Source organism: Penaeus monodon, chromosome 13 (genome assembly GCF_015228065.2).
Source record: "Penaeus monodon isolate SGIC_2016 chromosome 13, NSTDA_Pmon_1, whole genome shotgun sequence".
Classification (NCBI taxonomy): domain Eukaryota; kingdom Metazoa; phylum Arthropoda; class Malacostraca; order Decapoda; family Penaeidae; genus Penaeus; species Penaeus monodon.
This window is the reverse complement of record NC_051398.1, coordinates 9,810,257-9,832,762: the sequence shown is the minus strand read 5'-3', so window position 1 is coordinate 9,832,762 and position 22,506 is coordinate 9,810,257. Positions and strand designations below refer to the sequence as shown.

Below are 22,506 nucleotides of genomic sequence, written 5' to 3'. Positions count from 1 at the left end.
CACTGTATGATAAGTCCCTTATTCACATGTGCGTATGAAGAGTAATTACTCACTAATCATTCAGTTTTCCAGATTTTACTAAATCAACTCTTACCATACTTTACGTAATTCGCTGTTATAAACAGCGATGAGTCAGGATGTCTTCACAATTCTATTTGATAACTCTTTATACCCGAGGAGTATTGTATATGGTTACTACGAGTGAAAAAATATATATATATGCATTCTCTCATTTGTATATCGGAGAGTCCAAGAACGACTACAAATTACATATTGGTCAGCAGTTTTTATTTTTTATTCAGTTAACATAATTATATTGAAGTGAATAGGGGAAAATAAGTAAAGCTACAGTGAGATATATAATGTTATTGGTCCATTAACACGTGACTCACTCATTACATTATAAAAGTCATTAATTCACATGTGTAAAGTTTGTCTACACGAGAATAAATTTTATTCAGTTCTGCAGATTCTACTTGGAAAATGTGCATCAAATCTTACCATACTTGTATACGTATTTCGCTAAGGGAAAGATGTCTATTATCAATGTAATTATGTAGATGAGAATAAACTTGTACATATTTATCCTCGTCCCTTCACTTGACATATCTGGAATATAAGAACGACTAGCAATTGAGAGACTGGGAGCCCGAGTGCACACGTCACAATACTTTATATTATTCAACCTCTAGTCAAACAAGATATTACGACAATGAAGTGCTTTATCCTCCTGGCAATTGCAGTCATTGCAGTTACAACTGCACAACCAACGTCTTACAGGCAAGATGGTTCCTACAAGAGTGTAGCATTGAATTTTGGCCATGATTTCGTCTTGCCGAGAATTCCAGGCGTTCAACTCCAAGTGTCTTCCATTCCTGTGCCCATCCCTACGTTGCGACAGGAGTTCTTCAGGGTTCCACTTCCTGCCTTTGCATATCCGAAAAATATTGTACGTGGATATTAAGGAACAAAAAATACACACTATGTAATGTTACTCTACATATAGCATAAACCGTCACAATATTGTCAGAATAAAGCTTTGAACTCGAATTAAGAATTTGTGTTTTTCCTCTTCTGGTTGTGTATTTAAATGCATATACATACATATATAGAAATACATATATGCATATACATATACATACATAAATATATGCATATACATATACATACATAAATATATACATATAAATATATAAATATGCATTTTAATATATACATATAAATATGCATTTTAATATATATATATAAATATACATATATACATATAAGTACATACAAATGCACATATATACATATAAATGCATATAAATACATAAATATAAATATGCATACAAAAAAAGATATATATATACATATATATGGACACATATATGTGTGTATCTATACACACACACACACATATATATAAATATATATATACACACATATAATTTATATATATATATATATATATATATATATATATATATATATATGTGTGTGTGTGTGTGTGTGTGTGTGTGTGTGTGTGTGTGTGTGTATACACAAACATACATGTGTATATATATACATACGTATACACATATATATGTATATGTATATATATATATATATATGTATATGTATATATATATATACATATATATATATATATATATATATATATATGCGCGTGTGTATATATATAGATACAGATATATATACATGTATGTGCGTATGTATGCATATATCATACATGTATATGTATGTATACATATATCATACATGTATATATTTATATATATAAATATATGTTTATATATATTTACATATATATATTTGTTTGTGTGTGTGTGTGTGTGTGTAATATATATATATATATATATATATATATATATATATTCATATATATATATATATATATATATATATATATTCATATATCTATATATATGCATATATATATGTATGTTTGTATATATATACATATATATATATATATATATATATATATGTGTGTGTGTGTGTGTGTGTGTGTATGTGTGTGTGCATATCCTATAGTTACGCACATATATATATAATATATACATTCATATAAATATATATATATATGCATAAATACCCAGCCACCAACACCACTCTGGACCTTATTTGGGCCAGCTCCGGCAAACTCCTAATCCTGTACAGGTCCAACTCCAGAAACAAACTCTGGCCCAACTCTGGCTGACTCGGTCCGAAGTTAGCCTCCGCTGGCCCGGGGTCGTCTTGCTCATCGGTTGTACTCCGGTCCACTCCCGGCAAACAATGTCAGACTCTGGTTAGATTCTGGCATACAATTTTCGTCCGAACTTTACCCAACATTGGCCCGGAGCAGTTTCCACTCCGGCATAATCCACCATGCTTCCCTACATCCTTTTAAGTAGCATTTCTCACCAAACTAATTATTCCTTTGTAAAGTATAAAAAAAAATAAAAATCGTAAGAAATCAACAGTGTTTATTGTAAAACTACATTATCATCTTTAAATCAAAGTACAAAATATTTCTGAGGAGCTCAAAAATAAAAATAAGCAAATTTAGCCCCTCGTGGCCATAGTTGGAGTGTAATAACTGATAACACATCAATTTGGTATACAGGGAGAAGTTACCTGAATATACATGATTGTATAAAGTGAGATAGTTGTAAGACTAATTGCTGTTAAAGTCCTAGGTAATTACACACTAATCATTCAGTTCTCAGATTTTGCTATATCAAACCTTACCATACGTGTTTACGTAATTCGCTAATATGAAAAAGCGCTGAGTGTCTTCAAAATTCTTCTTAATAACATTACATACCCGAGAAGTATTGTATATAGCTACTACGAGTGAATAAAAGAAAAATGCATTCTCTCAGTTCTATATCGGAGAATCCAAGGCTACAGAACGACTGCAAATGAGATATTGATCAGCAGTTTTTAATTTTTATTCAGTTTATATAATAATATTGAAGTGATTAAAGAAAATCAAATAAAGCTACAGTGAGATATTATGTAATTTGTCATTGTTTCATTCAAACGTGACTCACTCATTGTATTATAAAAGTTATTAACTCACAAGTATAAAGTTTGTGCACACGAGAATAAATTTCATCCAGTTCTCAGGATTTTACTTGGAAAATGTGCTAAGGGAAAGATGTCTATAATCAATGTAATTATGTAGTTGAGAATAAACATATTTACATATTTATCCTCGTCCCTTCACATGGCATATCTGGAATATAAAAACGACTAGCAATTGAGAGACTGGGAGCCCGAGTGCACACATCACAATACTTTATTTTATACAACCTCTAGTCAAACAAGATGTTAGGACAATGAAGTGCTTTATCCTCCTGGCAATTGCAGTCATTGCAGTTACAACTGCACAGCCAACTTCTTACAGGCAAGATGGTTCCTACAAGAGTGTAGCACTGAATTTTGGTCATGATTTCGTCCTGCCGAGAATTCCAGGCGTTCAACTTCAAATGTCTTCCGTTCCTGTGCCCATCCCTACGTTGCGACAGGAATTCTTCAGGGTTCCACTTCCTGCCCTTGCATATCCTAAAAATATTGTACGTGGATATTAAGGAACAAAAAATACACACTATGTAATGTTACACTACATATAGCATAAACCGTCACAATATCGTCAGAATAAAGCTTTGAACTCGAATTATGAATTTGTCTTTTTCCTCTTCTGGCTGTGTATTTAAATGTATATGTACATACATATGTAGACTTACATATATGTATATAAGATACATAAATATACATATGAATATAAATAAGTACAAATATAAATATAAATACATTTATATATATAAAATATATACATATATCCATATACATATACATACATGAATATATGCATATAAATATACACATATATGACAGACAGATCAACAATCAAATTTGGCCTCTCGTGGAGTAGAGTTGGAGTGCAGTAACTGATAATACATCAATTTGGTATACAGGGGGAAGTTATCTAAATATACATGATTGTATAAAGTGAGATAGTTGCAAGACTAATTGTGGTTAAAGTCCTATTTTGGTAAAAATAATAATAATAATAAATAAATAAATAAATAAATAAATAAATAAATACCTTGTCAGGTTATGTATTGATTGTACAACTCACTGAATTATACCGGGTGTCTCCTCCCAATCCCAGCGAAAGCCAGCAGAGCAGAAGAGGGAGGTGGTGGCGGTGGAGGTTGAATATTGCACAAACAAATAAAAAACGAGCTAGGTAGGCCTACAGGGTTAAGGCTCTAGGCTGTAAGCAGATTCCAACACACCACTCATCTTCGCAGGCTGGCCCAAAGTTTACCGATGGACGCCTCATACTAACATCACAAATAGCCTACACACTGTTGACTGTGCGAATGCATCATGCATTGCACAACTGCAGTTCTGATAATTGCACCGTGACCGTAGTAGTCAGTCACCAGTTCGGTAGAAAAAAAAATTTTTGCTGCTACTGGCGAAAATGAGAGTCAGTGTCTTATTTCATAGGCCCTTCATGAAAATTTGCTGTTTTCCGTACAAAGAACTGTGCTATTACCTCAAATAATCTTGAATTAATTTCTAAAAGGAAATGTAAACAAAACCCGATTGGCAGCAATCTATCAACGACTAGCAATTGAGAGACTGGGAACCCGAGTGTACACAGAGTACGATACCAGCAATACCATATGTTATACGACCTCTAGTCAAGCAGGATATCATTTACCACAATGAAGTGCATTATCCTCCTGGCAGCTGCAGTCATTGCAGTTACAACTGCACAACCAACTTCCTACAGGCAAGATGGTTCCTACAAGAGTGTAGCATTGAATTTTGGTCATGATTTCGTCCTACCGAGAATTCCAGGCGTTCAACTCCAAGTGTCTTCTATTCCTGTGCCCATCCCTATGCTGCGCCAGGAGTTCTTCAAGGTTCCACTTCCTGCCCTTGCTTATCCGAAAAATATTGTACATGGATATTAAGGAACAAAAATACACGCAATGTAATGTTACTCAACATACAGTTTAAAACGCCGTCACAACATTGTCAAAATAAAGCGTTGAAATCGAATTATCTTTTGTTTTTCCTGTTCTATTAGTAAACAAGGAAACAACAAAGGAAAATGGTGAGTAAAGGAGGGGAGTGGCAAGGTAAGTGGTGAAAGTGAAAGAAGTGGTAGATTAATAGTAGGGGGCGATACCCTTAGCGTTTTGTTTCTATTATCATCGTTTGGAGAGGAAAGAGGAACGAGGCAGATGTTATGATAACAAGTCAACTTTATTATTTTATTTTTATTTTTATGTAAAAGTGAACATGAATTATTATTTCATATGTCTCATACATGGTTACGGTATAAGTGTAATTATATATATGCATATACATAGATAAATGTAATCATATATATACATGCAATTATACATACATTCAATTATACATATTCAATTATATATACATTCAATTATATATACATTCAATTATATATACATTCAATTATATATACATTCAATTATATATACATTCAATTATATATACATTCAATTATATATACATTCAATTATATATACATTCAATTATATATACATTCAATTATATATACATTCAATTATATATATATATATATATATACATATATGCATAGCTATTTATATTTATATATATACATATACATTTGGCATCCTTAATATAAATATCTCATTGTCAACATTTTGGAATAAGATAATTTTTAATGTGATCCTATGCGGCCTTTTCATGTAACAGTGTTGAGTCAGGAATTCCACTAAGAATGAATAAAAGAGAAAAAAATACTTTATACATTTAATCATATATCGAAAAGCTTTAACTGTGATTATAGAAAGACAAATTCAATATGGTATTGATCAGCAATTTTCTATCCGTCTTCGTTTAATGAATTAATTACATTAATTGTATTACAGAGAATGAGGAAAAGAAAATAAAATTGCCTTATCAATATAACAATACTGTATAATAGGATATAATTTATTTCATATCTCGATCTTGGTTACTATATGATGTCATTTATTCACGTGCATATGAAGAGTGATTACATCATTCAGTTCTCTAAATTTTGCTATATCAAATCTTACCATACGCGTTTACGTAATCCGCTAATATGAAACAGCTATGAGTCAAGATGTCTTCAAAATTCTACTTATTAACTTTACATACTCGAGAAGTGTTGTATATAGGTATTACGAGTGAATAAAAGAAAAAATGCATTCTCTCATCTCTATATCGGAGAGTCCAAGACTACAGAACGACTGCAAATGAGATATTGATCAGCAGTTTTTTTTATTCAGTTAATATAATAATATTGAAGTGATTAAAGAAAATCAAGTAAAGCTACAGTGAGACATATGATTTGTCACGGTTTCACTCAAACGTGACTCCCTCACTGTATAATAAGTCCTTTATTCACATATGCGTATGAAGAGTAATTACTCACTAATCATTCAGTTTTCCAGATTTTGCTATATCAAATCTTACCGTACTTTACGTAATTCGCTGTTGTAAACAGCGATGAGTCAGGATGTCTTCACAATTCTACTTAATAACTCTACATACCCGAGGAGCATTGTATGTGGTTACTACGAGTGAAAAAAATATATATATGCATTCTCTCATTTCTATATCGGAGAGTCCAAGAACGACTACAAATTACATATTAGTCAGCAGTTTTTATTTTCTATTCAGTTAATATAATTATATTAGAGTGAATAAGGAAAAATAAGTAAAGCTATAGTGAGATATATAATGTCATTGTTTCATTCACACATGACTCACTCATTGTATTATAAAAGTCATTAACTCACATGTGTAAAGTTTGTGTACACGAGAATAAATTTCATTCAGTTCTTTAGATTTTACTTGGAAAATGTGCATCAAATCTTACCATATTTGTATACGTATTTCGCTAAGGGAAAGATGTCTATTATTAATGTAATTATGTAGATGAGAATAAACTTGTACATATTTATCCTCGTCCCTTCACTTGACATATCTGGAATATAAGAACGACTAGCAATTGAGAGACTGGGAGCCCGAGTGCGCACATCACAATACTTTATATTATACAACCTCTAGTCAAACAAAATATTACGACAATGAAGTGCTCTATCCTCCTGGCAATTGCAGTCATTGCAGTTACAACTGCACAGCCAACTTCTTACAGCCAAGATGGTTCCTACAAGAGTGTAGCATTGAATTTTGGTCATGATTTCGTCCTCCCGAGAATTCCAGGCGTTCAACTCCAAGTGTCTTCCATTCCTGTGCCCATCCCTACGTTCCGACAGGAGTTCTTCAGGGTTCCACTTCCTGCCCTTGCATATCCGAAAAATATTGTACGTGGATATTAAGGAACAAAAAATACACACTGTAATGTTGCTCTACATATAGCATAAACCGTCACAATATCGTCAGAATAAAGCTTTGAACTCGAATTATGAATTTGTTTTTCCTCTTCTAGTTCGTGTATTTATATAGACATACATATATGTATATAAAAATACATAAATGTACATATGAATATAAATATACATATAAATAAGTACAAATATAAATATAAATACATTTTATATACATATACATAAAATATATACATATATGCATATACATATACATATACATACATGCATATAAATATACACACATACATATTTATGAATATGAGCATACATATATGTACATAGAAATATGCACATATATACATATAAATATACATTTTAATATATCATATAAATATACATTTTAATATATCATATAAATATACATTTTAATATATCATCTAAATATACATATATACATATATACATATAAATGCATACAAATACATAAATATATATATAGATAAAGATATATATATATATATATATATATATATATATATATATATATATATGCACGTGTATATATATATAGATATAGTTATAGATATATATACATGTATGTGCGTATGTATGCATATATCATACATTTATGTGTGTATGTTTGCACATATCATATATGTATGTGTGCATGTATACATATATCATACATGTATATGTTTATATATGTTTATATATATTTACATATATACATATATATATATATATATATGTATGTATTTGCTTGTGTGAGTGTGTGCATATATATAATATATATTCATATATCTATATATATGCATATATATATATGTGCATATCATATACTATATATAGTCATATACATACATATATATATATATATATATATATGCATAAATACCCAGCCACCCATACCACTCTGGACCTTATTTGGGCCAGCTCCGGCAAACTCCTAATCCTGTACATTTCCAACTCCAGAAACAAACTCTGGACCAACTCTGGCTGACTCCGGTCCGAAGTTAGCCGCCGCTGGCCCGGAGTCGTCTTGCACATCGGTTGTACTCCAGTCCACTCCCGGTAAACAATGTCAGACTTTGGTTAGACTCTGGCATACAATTTTCGTCCGAACTTTACCCAGCATTGGCCCGGAGCAGTTTCCACTCCGGCATAATCCACCATGCTTCCCTACATCCTTTTAAGTAGCATTTCTCACCAAACTAATTATTCCTTTGTAAAGTATAAAAACAAATTTCGTAAGAAATCAACAGTGTTTATTGTAACACTACATTAACATCTTTAAATCAAAGTACAAAATAGGACCTAAAAAATAAAAATATCCAATTGTTCTGTAAGCAAATTTTCAAGCAAATTTAGCCCCTCGTGGCCATAGTTGGAGTGCAGTAACTGATAACACATCAATTTGGTATACAGGAAGAAGTTACCTAAATATACATGATTGTATAAAGTGAGATAATTGTAAGACTAATTGCTGTTAAAGCCCTATTTAATTACACACTAATCATTCATTTCTCCAGATTTTGCTATATCAAACCTTACCATACGTGTTTACGTAATTCGCTAATATGAAACAGCGGTGAGTCAGGATGTCTTCAAAATTCTACTTAATAATATTACATACCCGAGTATTGTATATAGCTACTACGAGTAAATAAAAGAAAAAAAATGCATTCTCTCAGTTCTATATCTGAGAATCCAAGACTACAGAACGACTGCAAATGAGATATTGATCAGCAGTTTTTTATTTTTATTCAGTTTATATAATAATATTGAAGCGATTAAAGAAAATCAAATAAAGCTACAGTGAGATATATAATTTGTCATTGTTTCATTCAAACGTGACTCACTCATTGTATTATAAAAGTTATTAACTTTAATCAATGTAATTATGTAGTTGAGAATAAACTTGTACATATTTATCCTCGTCCCTTCACATGACATATCTGGAATATAAAAACGACTAGCAATTGAGAGACTGGGAGCCCGAGTACACACATCACAATACTTTATATTATACAACCTCTAGTCAAACAAGATACTACGACAATGAAGTGCTTTATCCTTCTGGCAATTGCAGTCAATGCAGTTACAACTGCACAACCAACGTCTTACAGGCAAGATGGTTCCTACAAGAGTGTAGCATTGAATTTTGGTCACGATTTCGTCCTACCGAGAATTCCAGGCGTTCAACTCCAAGTGTCTTCCATTCCTGTGCCCATCCCTACGTTGCGACAGGAGTTCTTCAGGGTTCCACTTCCTGGCCTTGCATATCCGAAAAATATTGTACGTGGATATTAAGGAACAAAAAATACACACTATGTAATGTTACTCTACATATAGCATATACCGTAACAATATCGTCAGAATAAAGCTTTGACCTCGAATTATGAATTAGTGTTTTTCCTCTTCTGGTTTGTATTTAAATGTATATATACATATATGTATATAAAAATACATAAATATACATATGAATATAAATATACATATAAATAAGTTTAAACATAAATATTCTATATATATACATATATATAAATCATATATATATAGAATATATATGTATATGCACACGTATATGTGTGTATTTATATATATATACACATATATATGAATATATATATATACATATATATATATATGTGTGTGTGTGTGTGTGTGTATACAAACATACATGTATATATATATACATACGTATACACACATATATGTATATGTATATATAGATATATATAGATATATATACATATGTGCGCGTGTGTATATATATAGTTATAGATATATATATATGTATGTGTGTATGTATGCATATATCATACATGTATATGTGTATGTATACATATATCATATATGTATATATTTATATATCTATATATATGCATATATATATATATATATATATATATATATATATATATATATATATATATATATATATTCATATATGTGTGTGCATATCAAGATGGTTCCTACAAGAGTGTAGCATTGAATTTTGGTCACGATTTCGTCCTACCGAGAATTCCAGGCGTTCAACTCAAAGTGTCTTCCATTCCTGTGCCCATCCCTACGTTGCTAAATCAATTTCCACCGAGTGCCTACGGGGAGTGAGCGTAAAACTTCGCTGTCATTACTCAAGTATGAGTAGACAGGTAATGTCTATGGAGCTAGTAAGATCCTAGTTGCACACTCCTTTTGTGGGTCGTGTGGCATGGTTGGTTTAGCACTGGCCTCCGGTTTCATACCCGGAGTGACCTAGGTTCGAGTCCTGGTCAGGGAGGGTTGTTACTTATCGATATCAATGCGGCATTGCATTATTCCATCTTTCATAAAATATATACCTCAGGACATCTGACTTAGGATTTGAATTGCTAAATCAATTTCCACCGAGTGCCTACGGGGAGTGAGCGTAAAACTTCGCTGTCATTACTCAAGTATGAGTAGACAGGTAATGTCTATGGAGCTAGTAAGATCCTAGTTGCACACTCCTTTTGTGGGTCGTGTGGCATGGTTGGTTTAGCACTGGCCTCCGGTTTCATACCCGGAGTGACCTAGGTTCGAGTCCTGGTCAGGGAGGGTTGTTACTTATCGATATCAATGCGGCATTGCATTATTCCATCTTTCATAAAATATATACCTCAGGACATCTGACTTAGGATTTGAATTGCTAAATCAATTTCCACCGAGTGCCTACGGGGAGTGAGCGTAAAACTTCGCTGTCATTACTCAAGTATGAGTAGACAGGTAATGTCTATGGAGCTAATATATATATATATATATATATATATATATATATATATATATATATATTCATATATGTGTGTGCATATCATATATATACGCACATATATATAATATATATATTCATATGAATATATATATGTATATGTATAAATACCCAGCCACCAACACCACTCTGGACTTTATTTGGGCCAACTTCGGCAAACTCCTAATCCTGTACAGGTCCAACTGCAGAAACAAACTCTGGCCCAACTCTGGTTGACTCCGGTCCGAAGTTAGCCTCTGCTGGCCCGGGGTCGTCTTGCTCATCGGTTGTACTCCAGTCCACTCCCGGCAAACAATGTCAGACTTTGGTTAGACTCTGGTATACAATTTTCGTCCGAACTTTACCCAACATTGGCCCGGAGCAGTTTCCACTCCGGCATAATCCACCATGCTTCCCTACATCCTTTTAAGTAGCATTTCTCACCAAACTAATTATTCCTTTGTAAAGTATAAAAAAAACAAATTTCGTAAGAAATCAACAGTGTTTATTGTAAAACTACATTAACATCTTTAAATCAAAGTACAAAATATTTCTGAGGAGCTAAAAAATAAAAATATCCAATTGTTCTGTAAGCAAATTTTCAAGCAAATTTAGCCCCTCGTGGCCATAGTTGGAGTGCAGTAACTGATAACATATCAATTTGGTATACAGGGAGAAGTTACCTAAATATACATGATTGTATAAAGTGAGATAGTTGTAAGACTAATTGCTGTTAAAGTCCTAGTTAATTACACACTAATCATTCAGTTCTCCAGATTTTGCTATATCAAACCTTACCATACGTGTTTACGTAATTCGCTAATATGAAACAGCGGTGAGTCAGGATGTCTTCAAAATTCTGCTTAATAACATTACATACCTGAGAAGTATTGTATATAGCTACTACGAGTGAATAAAAGAAAAAAATGCATTCTCTCAGTTCTATATCGGAGAATGTAATTATGTAGTTGAGAATAAACTTGTACATATTTATCCTAGTCCCTTCCCATGACTAGCAATTGAGAGACTGGGAGCCCGAGTACGCACATCACAATACTTTATATTATACAACCTCTAGTCAAACAAGGCCGGGCCATAAGTGAAAGGCCCGGGCGAAGCCAGAACTTCGCAAATCTCAAGCAAGCAAGCAAGTCAAACAAGATATTACGACAATGAAGTGCTTTATCCTTCTGGCAATTGCAGTCATTGCAGTTACAACTGCACAACCAACGTCTTACAGGCAAGATGGTTCCTACAAGAGTGTAGCATTGAATTTTGGTCACGATTTCGTCCTACCGAGAATTCCAGGCGTTCAACTCAAAGTGTCTTCCATTCCTGTGCCCATCCCTACGTTGCGACAGGAGTTCTTCAGGGTTCCACTTCCTGGCCTTGCATATCCGAAAAATATTGTACATGGATATTAAGGAACAAAAATACACGCAATGTAATGTTACGCAACATACAGCTTAAAACGCCGTCACAACATTGTCAAAATAAAGCGTTGAAATCGAATTATCTTTAGTTTTCCCTGTTCTATTAGTAGAACAGGGAATATCCGTACAATATTTTTCGGCATATCCGAAAACTATTGTACGTGGATATTAAGGAACAAAAAATACACACAATAAAACGTCACAATATCGTCAGAATAAAGCTTTTTAACTCGAATTATGATTTTTTTTTTGTTATTCCTCTTCTGGTTGTGTATTTAAATGTATACATACATACATATAGACATATATACATATATATAGCCGTACATACATGTATATAAGTGATCATATAAATATACATATGAAAAATACAAATATAAATACAAATTTATATACATATATGTATATACATATACATATACAAATAAATGCAAAAATAAATATAGATATCAATATATATAAAATATACATATATGTAAAATATACATATACATGTATATAAAATATATGCATATGCATACTTATTTGTATATACATATATACATATGCATATGTGCGTATAAATATGCACATTTATACATATGAATATACATATATATACATATAAATATATATTTAGATATACTTATATATACATATAAATATATATATTTAGATATACTTATATATACATATAAATCCATACAAATATACATATATACATATAAATGCATACAAATATACCTATAAAGTTAAGTATATATATATATATATATATATATATACATTTATATATGTATGTATATATATATGTATACACACATACATGTATACACACACACACACACACACACACACACACACAATATATATATATATATATATATATATATATATATATATATATATATATATATATATATATATATATAATATGAAACAGCGGTGAGTCAGGATGTCTTCAAAATTCTGTGTGTGTGTGTGTGTGTGTGTGTGTGTGTATATGTATATACATATGTATATGCATACATATTTATATGTATATTTATATACATATGTATATATATACATATATATATATATATATGCTCGTGTGTATATATATACAGATATAGATATAGATATAGATATAGATTCCATCCTCAGACCTGAGGATAGAATCCAGGTGGATTTCAACTGTAGTCTCATTTTCAATAAATCTAGTTTTTGTATTGTGAGTTTTTCTTCCAGATATAGATATATATACGTGTATGTGTGTATGTATGTATATATATGTATATATATACACATGTATGTGTGTGTATATATATATATATATATATATTTATATATATATATATATTTATATATATATATATATATATATATATTTATATATATATATATATATATATATATATATATTCCCTTTAATCGAATTACATTAACTGAATAAAAACTTAAAAACTGCTGACCAATATCTAATTTGCAGTCGTTCTGTGGTCCTGGGTTCTCCGATTTACAACTGAGAGAATTTTTTTTTTTCATTCACTTGTAGTAACCATATACAATACTTCTCGGGCATGTAAGGTTATTACGTGGAATTCTGGAGACATCCTGACTCATCGCTGTTCATAACCGCGAATTACACAAATAAGTATGGTAAGATTTCATACAAACAAGAAAGCACCCACAAGAATGTACCACTGAAATTTGGTCATGATATCGCCCTACCAAGGATCCCAGGCGTTCAACCTCAAGTGTCTTCCATTCCTTGTTCCTCCCTACGTTGGGCCAGGTCTTCAGAGTTCCACTTTTTGCCCTCGCATATGGGGAAAATATTGGGCGTGGTTCTTAAGGAACAGAAATACATATATGTGTATACATATAATAAAGCTCATAGCAGTTCTCGTGTTTAACTGGAAAAAATTTAAGTTATTGGGAAAATGTTAAAATATGGATGAAGAATAGATCTCTCTAACTATTAATAGTATTTATGGAAATGTTCGCCGTTTTATCCGCTATTAATGGTAAAACGTTGGCGACATTTATTATAAAATTGCCTATCTCATTAATGGTAGGATTTGTAGGGGGACTAACATTTAATATTTCTTGATTGTACAATAATAGACCTTTCATGTAAAGTATTTATTATCATACCCTTAATAAAGATCGTAATGTGTCATGAAACCCTCACTGTATCATTTATTCGTCTGCATACTGCATAATCTTACTGTATTTTCTATCATTACTAAAAGTGAATTATATGGTTTCTAATACGTTTTCTATTTCATATACATTGAGTATATTCAGTTACTTTTGATCTCCCTTGAAACAACTTGTTAACTGCTTAAAGATGCCATCACACCTTCCTGCATTATATATGATGTTCTGAAAACCATCACGCCTTTCTTCATTATATATATGATGTTCTGATAACACTGACTGGTTTCTGGACAGACCGCGTTGAAAATTGCCGCGAAATCAATAACCTGTGTCGGGCAATTAGACTATTTGTTAAAGGTTTTTCTTTTATTTTAAACATTAGTTATGCATGTTTTTCCATTTAAAGTTATCTGATAGTTTTATATAATCGAAAATCATCTTGTAAATTGACAAAGGCAATAATCAATGGTGGAGAAGCGTGTGCGTGTGTCAGGATGAAGACACTCCATAGATTACTCATATACTGTTCATTTTATGACAAATGTTATAATTATACCCCAGATTGTATTTTACCCATCATTTCCGAAAAAAAAAGAATTTGTCGCCTAAGTATATCTCCTGACACAGTGCCTACTGAGTGTCATCGCCCTGAAACAAACAAACAAGAGCGGCGTCTTGCTTTCCTCGCTTTTCGAATTAATATTCCTTAAATTCCCTGGCAATTATAATTAGAACATGCATGGTACTACAGGATAAGACTCTGGAGCTGACGACAAATGTATTGAACTCATTTCTTCGGCGTATTAGTGAATTCAGACTTAGAACTAGTCAAAAAATCAAATTTTAAATTAAGGTAGGTCCTGCCCCAACCACTTATTTTCGTAAGGTATTAAGAACTTATAGAATTAAAATCTAAAATTCACATGATTCCGTGATTACCATCTCACTGAAGAACATTATTTACTTACGGTGATTCTGTTGAAATGTAATGGGTTAATGGGCTAGGGTGGAGTTGCTTGAGAGACGAGGAAAATAAAACAGGTAATAACAAAACAAAGAAAAAACAAAAATGACAAAGGTAATGGCCATACAGAACGCATGAAATAACACTATTAGGTAATCTAAATTAGGTAATTTGGTGTGCATTTCTGATACTGATGAAATCGATACCAATGAACAACATAGATATATAGTCTATCCTCTCAAAATATGTGGTATATTGTGAAGGTTTGTTACCTGTTTACCTGAACTCATAGAGACCATGGCAATATCACAGTAATTATTACTGGCAATAGCATTTTTATGGTTGGTTTCTGAGGGCTAAAATCTACTGGCATCAAACATGTCAGTATGTGCAACATGTGGCATTTGTAGATAATCACCAATTATTTGGTATATTAGATAATTTGCTAAAAGGAAATCGAAGGCCACAATGACTTATTAAAGTCTACTAAATTGATGTTATAGCAATGGTGTAGTATCTGCAATTTGCACTCCAGAAAGGGCAAATAAATCACCATGCATAATTTAGTAATGTATAGTTTGCATTTCCCCTGGCAATTTATCATTAAATAGGCTGTAGGTTGTCTTACCAAGTTGATATGGGTAAGGCAAAAGTGTTGCCTCAGACAGTCCTGCTCTGAACAATTCACTATGAACGTTTAAAACAGTGGTCCATTTGCCAAAGGCCTCACACCTACAGTGATTTTTAGAACACAACATTTTTAAACATAGTTATAGAGACTGTGTTCTGTCCAAATCCTTGAAATTTGCTGTGATCTGAGGTGAGACACCTAAAAGCCTAATCTTACAGCAGTACATTGTCAAGCAGTTTCTTCAGTACCCTTCTTTTACACTTGGTAAAGTTTAGCAAAGATATATTTTGTATTTTCTCTTGGGCTTGAGTTTGGAGCATTTGTTTTTCAGACAATAAATAGCCTGGTAAGTCAGTTTGCATTACATTTATATGGTCCCGTAACCTAAACTATCACTAAACACTTGAAAAGAGCAATCCCTCAGTGTTACTTTCACACCCATCTGCAAAAAGCATCAACTTTTCATTTTCAGAAAAGCCAATCTTGATTTAATGTTTCCAGAGTTCAAATTTATACAACAGAAAATGTATGTTTTGTGCTGGTATATGCCATAGTTACCATCTGTCTTTACTGTAAGATAGATGTGTGTGACAAGGCATTTCAGGGGTGCTAGGGATATGGAGTTGTAACATTTCATACTTTACGTGAATTGTTATTTGCTGCATTCATTCATTAAAAAGAGGTGGGAATAATACCAGGAGACACTCATATGGTAGCTTTATGACGATAAAGTGTATATAAAGGGTATAGGGGAATTGAGGTGTTTGTGGGATGGTGCCTATCTACACATTATCAGACCTCTTTATTTTCTTTACTTGCTAAAATCATTTACTTCACCTTCTCACTCTGCCACTACTTCCTCCTCTGCCAATTCCTCTCCCTCCCCCTGCACTCTGTACTTGCTTATTTTCATATTCTTAGTCTTTCTAAAGATATTCTAATGTTTATTTTATGTCCTTTTTCAGATGAGGTTGTGAATGATAATCCAAAGCAAGAATCATGGCTGAAGTTATTGACCTTTCTGATGATGATGTAAGTATGATAAGTATATGGTAGTGTGCCACTCACTTTGTAATATATACTTTAATTTTACACTTATATTCATACTGTGTACAAAGGATCTTTTAGTTCATGAATAATCATGAAATGGCTTAGTATTTATATTTATATTTATATTTGTATTTACATTTATATACACATACATAAATACATTTGTATATATCTGCATTAATGTATAGTTGCATAATTAGTGTTATTCTCCTTATTTTACAGATTTTGGTGGATGAGGTGGCTGTGAGTAAAGTCGTACCTCCTACACTAAAGAGACCCTTCAGATGCCTGAATTCCGATTGTCGTTCTGAGAAAGATTTAGTTCGGGCAGACAAATACATCCGCAGATTTTTTGGTGTTTTGTCATATCCAAAGTAAGTATTACAGCCCTTTCACTCCAGCATTGAATGACCATATTATATATATGTTTACTTATTTTCTTTTGATCATATAGGGCTGACAAAGTCTACCTGAATGTACAGGGACAATCAAGTTTGCTCATTCGGTAGCCAAAATGTGGCAACATCCTACAAGACAGGTTGTCAGAAATTGTACCCAAAGTACCTTAAGGGATGCTGTGGATTTAGAAACTTTGAGAGCCCATGATATGAGACAAGAAATTGCTCATTCTAATGCTCTTGCATTTTTGTGTGATTCATAAGTTTTGTGTTATGACTACATGTGGTCAATTTTTGTAAAGCTTATGAAAATATTCTTCGCTTTTTGAAAAATAGAAAGAAGCGAGTATGCCCCAGCTGCAGTATAGAAGCCAGAAATCAGCAAGACTCTCTGATTGACACATTACGATCAGGACGGCTTTTGTTGGCTGAAAAACTTCCACCTCCAAGGGAGACTGTGGTGCTCACAGACTCTGACTCTGATCCATCTGACAGTAAGGATATGACTGTCCTTTTCATATTAGGAATATGTGTGTGTTTGCAAGTGTGTGCGTATGCATGCATATGTGTATGTGTGTGCTTATGCATGCAAGTGTGTGTGGATGTGCCTGTGTGTGTTTGCATGTGCTACCATAAGCCAAACAGTCATTAGGCACTAATGTGTTATTGGGTTAATGATATAGATATCTTTTTTTACTTTTATTATGAGGATGATGGTGAAAATGTTAATATTATATGTTATTTCTGTACTTGTGATGTTTATGTGTATATGTATTAATAGTGTTATTACTGTTATTTTAGTGTTTTTTTTCCATTTTTTTATCATTATTGATATAGCTAGTTTCTACTGTTATTGTTATCATAAAATAAATTTTTATATATATGTTTACTGTTAATTTTGATATTGTGATCATTGTCAGTACTAGAACTATTAGCACTACTCTCTTTACTAATACCCCACAAAAATTTGCACTTGTTTTATGCTGAAAAAAACACAATTATTTTTCAGATGAAAAACTTAGTGATGATTCAGATTATGAGTTTGTCAGTGAAGATGGAAAGAACCTTGAAGACACAATTGCCGATATCACCAAAGAACTTAGCCTGGACATGCAGATAACAGATGGCATGAAACATCTCGAAGAGCGATTCCTGGCGTTAGAAGGTTAGAAATAACTTTAGCAACCTACTCAGAAACAGAGGTTATGATGTGAATTCATATATGGTTTGGTCTCGTTATCATTTTCTGTATTCATATGTTTTTCCTTTTCTTTGTTCCCTTGACAATTGTAGTATATGCATTTATCTTTTCTCTCTTTCTTGCAGAGGGTTTTGAAAAACAAAAAGAAGAATATGAAAATATTGAGTCTCAGCTCGATAATTTGCGCAAAGACTTCTATAATAGTTTCCGGCCAGAGATCATGGTATGTTGTTCATTATGCATATGCAGTTATAATTGGGTATATTATTAAGTTCCCATATTTATCATTGTGTGAATATTAGATATTTAATGTGAAGGAAATAATGGAATAAGATTAATTATTTTTTTATGCATATTTAAATGTGTTGTAAATTACAGAAGTTATAGTTCTTATGTACTGTAGCTTTTTGCCTGTGGAGACACTTACAGAATCAGATGTATCACCAAAGAAAAAATCTGTAGTTTGGAAAAGTGAAAATATAAATGTTATATGCTGTCCCAGCTGCTTAAATCAACATGCATGGAAATGCTTCAGGCTGATCAAGGCTAAGTTCTGTATTTTACTTGATAACCCAGCCTGAGATCTGGTCACATGCTATATTAAATGTGTTATCGCATTGGATGTGGATATTTGCAACTTCAAAGATAACTTATTCCATCCAAGGTTTCTAACTAATAACCACATCATAGATTTAAGGGGAGAGATCTTAATCAGAGGAGGGACTGGAAAAGTGGTTCATTGTATACTGTGTACTTGGTACAGGTAAATTAAATAACAGTATGTCCCCTTTATGAAGACAGTAATAAATTCATATTCCAAAGCTTTTCCATTTAGGTGGTATGCAGAAGGCCAAAAGTAACCAGTAATTCAATAAAAGTATTCTCTATCAAAGAGTTAGGAGAATTTGTCATAACTGTTTTCCTTCTGTTATTGGTATTTGATGATGATGATATCAGTTATTAAAAATAAGTGTAGCACGGAGGAAAATATGCAACATAGCATTTAAATATTGCAGGATGCTGAAGTTAGATATAGCTTACTGCAATTATTCCACCCCTTGTTTTGGAAAATATTTGTAAATGTGTCTGGGCTTGGTCACTGCCAAGTTCAAACTTATTCATATTTGCAATATCAGAGGGTTTCATATTAAAGCTATAAATTATGAAATCAAGGATATGCATGTGTACAATCATTATCTTACAATCTACTAGAATTGTGGAAATATAAAACAAGTGAAGGTATTTATATATATATTTTATTATATTTTCTTTATATATTTCAGGATCTCATATGTGCAGTAGCAACATACAAATGGCCATGAGTGGTAATTCCATCATGTGACACATATGCATGAAAACAAAGATTTATGCATAACCTGTACCTCAGCACAGAATAATAGCTGTTGTATGGGATAATAGCATTGTATAATTTTTCAGGCTCCTATATCCACCACTTTTGTAGATTAATACACATTGGAGTTCATGTCTTTTTATGGGCCTTTAGAAGACAATAGTATTTATTATAACATATCTTCATGCAGTTTGATGTATTAAATTAAACAAAATCTCTTTATACTCAACAGTGGCAGAAGGCTCTTGATATTGGTCCTTCTGGTACAGTGATCCACCAAGAACTGGTACGTTGTTGAAATTATAGTATGAATCCCTGTAGTTATTTTACATTTATTCATTCATTTTGCTTTCTTGATTCGTTTTTGTATGGTGCGTTTAAGATTTTTAAAACTCGTTAAAGAATAACATTCCTTATATCTCAAAAGTAATGTATTTTAGTTGGAAATTCCCATGTTGATGTTGATATGCAGAAAATGGATATATTTAATAGTGACACAAACTATACTTTAATGATACAAATATTTTTAAGATATTGGGAAAACTCATTCTTATTAATGTTGATAATGAATCTACAATAGTAGAAAGCTAAAACTCTGTTCCGCTTTTGCACATGAAGTTTGAGGTGATAGCCGAACCCTCCGTCCCTGTCCCTGCTCATAATCTGCCACCTGTGGGCCCATTAGTGCGCACTGAGTTGAAGCCCAATGAGCTCGTCTATTCAATGAGGCACTCACTCTTCGCTCGCTGGGCTCAAGCACAAATCATTGAAGTGGTGAAACGTGAGCCAAAGGTTAGTTATTATATCTTTTGTTTGGTTCTTATTGCATACAAATAAATGAATATATATATTATATATGTTTCTATGTGTGTGTGTGTGTGTGTGGTATTGAATTATATTTTGATGATATAGGTCATAATTGTATTTTTATAACTATTTCATTGCAAAAAAATATTTCTTTTTTCTTTCTTTCTTTCTTTCTTTCTTTCTTTTCCTATATAAATGTGAATGTGTTTTATTGTTAATCCTGCATTATATTCATTCATTACAGAATACCAGCTACAAAATCCGTTACAATCGCAATGCCAAAAGTTCATGCCAGACTGCCATCATGACAGGACGTCAGCTGGCATACTATGCCTCATGTCCAACTCGTATCCCTGTCGGCACACGTGTTATAGCAAAGTATAGAGATGATGATCCAAAGAATACCACCATTTCAGGTGCTTTCTATGTTGGAATTGTAGCAGAGATCCCAACAGCAGCAAATAAATACAGGTAAGTAAAGGTATTAGTGAATTATGTGGTTGTTCTTTGGAAAAAAAATATCTGTCCATAAAGAAGTTTTGTATGGCTCTTAGTATGCCTATGATACATCATAAAACATTTTATAAATACCAAAAACATATAATAGGAAATGTTTTTAAAAACAACATAAGAAAGGACATGGTCTTTCATATGATTTTATTGATTAGATTGGAAAATACACTATTTAATATGTGGATTTATAGAAGGCCTTTAAACACAACTTTTAATTAGTATTTTCTCATTTTAATTGACCATGTGTCTTTTTGATATGAAATTGATACATTTTACTTTCTCAGTTTCATATTCAGAGATAACTCATCTGTATATTAGGTTAGGTTAAGGAGGCTGGCGACACTGGGTAAAAAAGAAAAAAATGTATTTGTAATATACCTTCAAAATCCCCAAAATATCCATTACTATATTCTCAGATTTATTAACTATTTGTCTTTCTGATTTCAGGTATCTCATATTCTTTGATGATGGTTATGCACAGTATGTCCTTCATGGTGATATACGGGTAATGACAGAGGCCTCATCATGCCCCTGGGAGGATGTATCTTCGGATTCAAAAGAATTCATCAAGGATTACCTGCAAATGTATCCAGAAAGACCCATGGTGCGCCTCCAGAAAAGCAACTACGTCAAAACAGAATGCAATGGTATGCGGTGTGTGTTCTGTGTATTTCACTGAAAGTGCATAATGATGTATTTGTAGGATTGCTAAAGAATGATATTGGGAAAGGAAAAAGAAAAATATGTATTGATTGATGTATTTGTAGAGTTGCTAAAGAATAATATGACGAAAGGAAAAAAAACGTGCATAGATTTTCATATAACCTAGAGAACAAGAGCATCTTGTGTACTTGCATTCTTTATTAATTTGTTCTTTAGAAACTAGATTTGAATATTAATTATGTTAGATATTGTGCCA

The 22,506-nt window shown here is 32.2% G+C and overlaps 1 protein-coding gene across 3 annotated transcripts in view; it reads left to right on the top strand.

Moving 5' to 3' along the window:
- The window catches only part of LOC119580115 (histone-lysine N-methyltransferase SETDB1-like), a 106,813-nt gene that overhangs the window by 72,687 nt on the left and 11,620 nt on the right, over positions 1 to 22,506 (top strand). For 2 of the 3 annotated variants that reach the window (XM_037928050.1, XM_037928048.1), the window contains exons 1-10: positions 15,308 to 15,525; positions 17,233 to 17,299; positions 17,540 to 17,691; positions 18,052 to 18,209; positions 18,725 to 18,880; positions 19,042 to 19,139; positions 20,500 to 20,553; positions 20,886 to 21,059; positions 21,319 to 21,545; positions 22,035 to 22,234. In XM_037928050.1, coding sequence (XP_037783978.1) covers positions 17,267 to 17,299; positions 17,540 to 17,691; positions 18,052 to 18,209; positions 18,725 to 18,880; positions 19,042 to 19,139; positions 20,500 to 20,553; positions 20,886 to 21,059; positions 21,319 to 21,545; positions 22,035 to 22,234 — 1,252 coding nt within the window. In that variant the 5' untranslated portion in view covers positions 15,308 to 15,525; positions 17,233 to 17,266. Of the gene's footprint in view, positions 1 to 15,307; positions 15,526 to 17,232; positions 17,300 to 17,539; positions 17,692 to 18,051; positions 18,210 to 18,724; positions 18,881 to 19,041; positions 19,140 to 20,499; positions 20,554 to 20,885; positions 21,060 to 21,318; positions 21,546 to 22,034; positions 22,235 to 22,506 lie in introns of those variants that run through there. The other variant, XM_037928049.1, reaches the window with a different exon arrangement.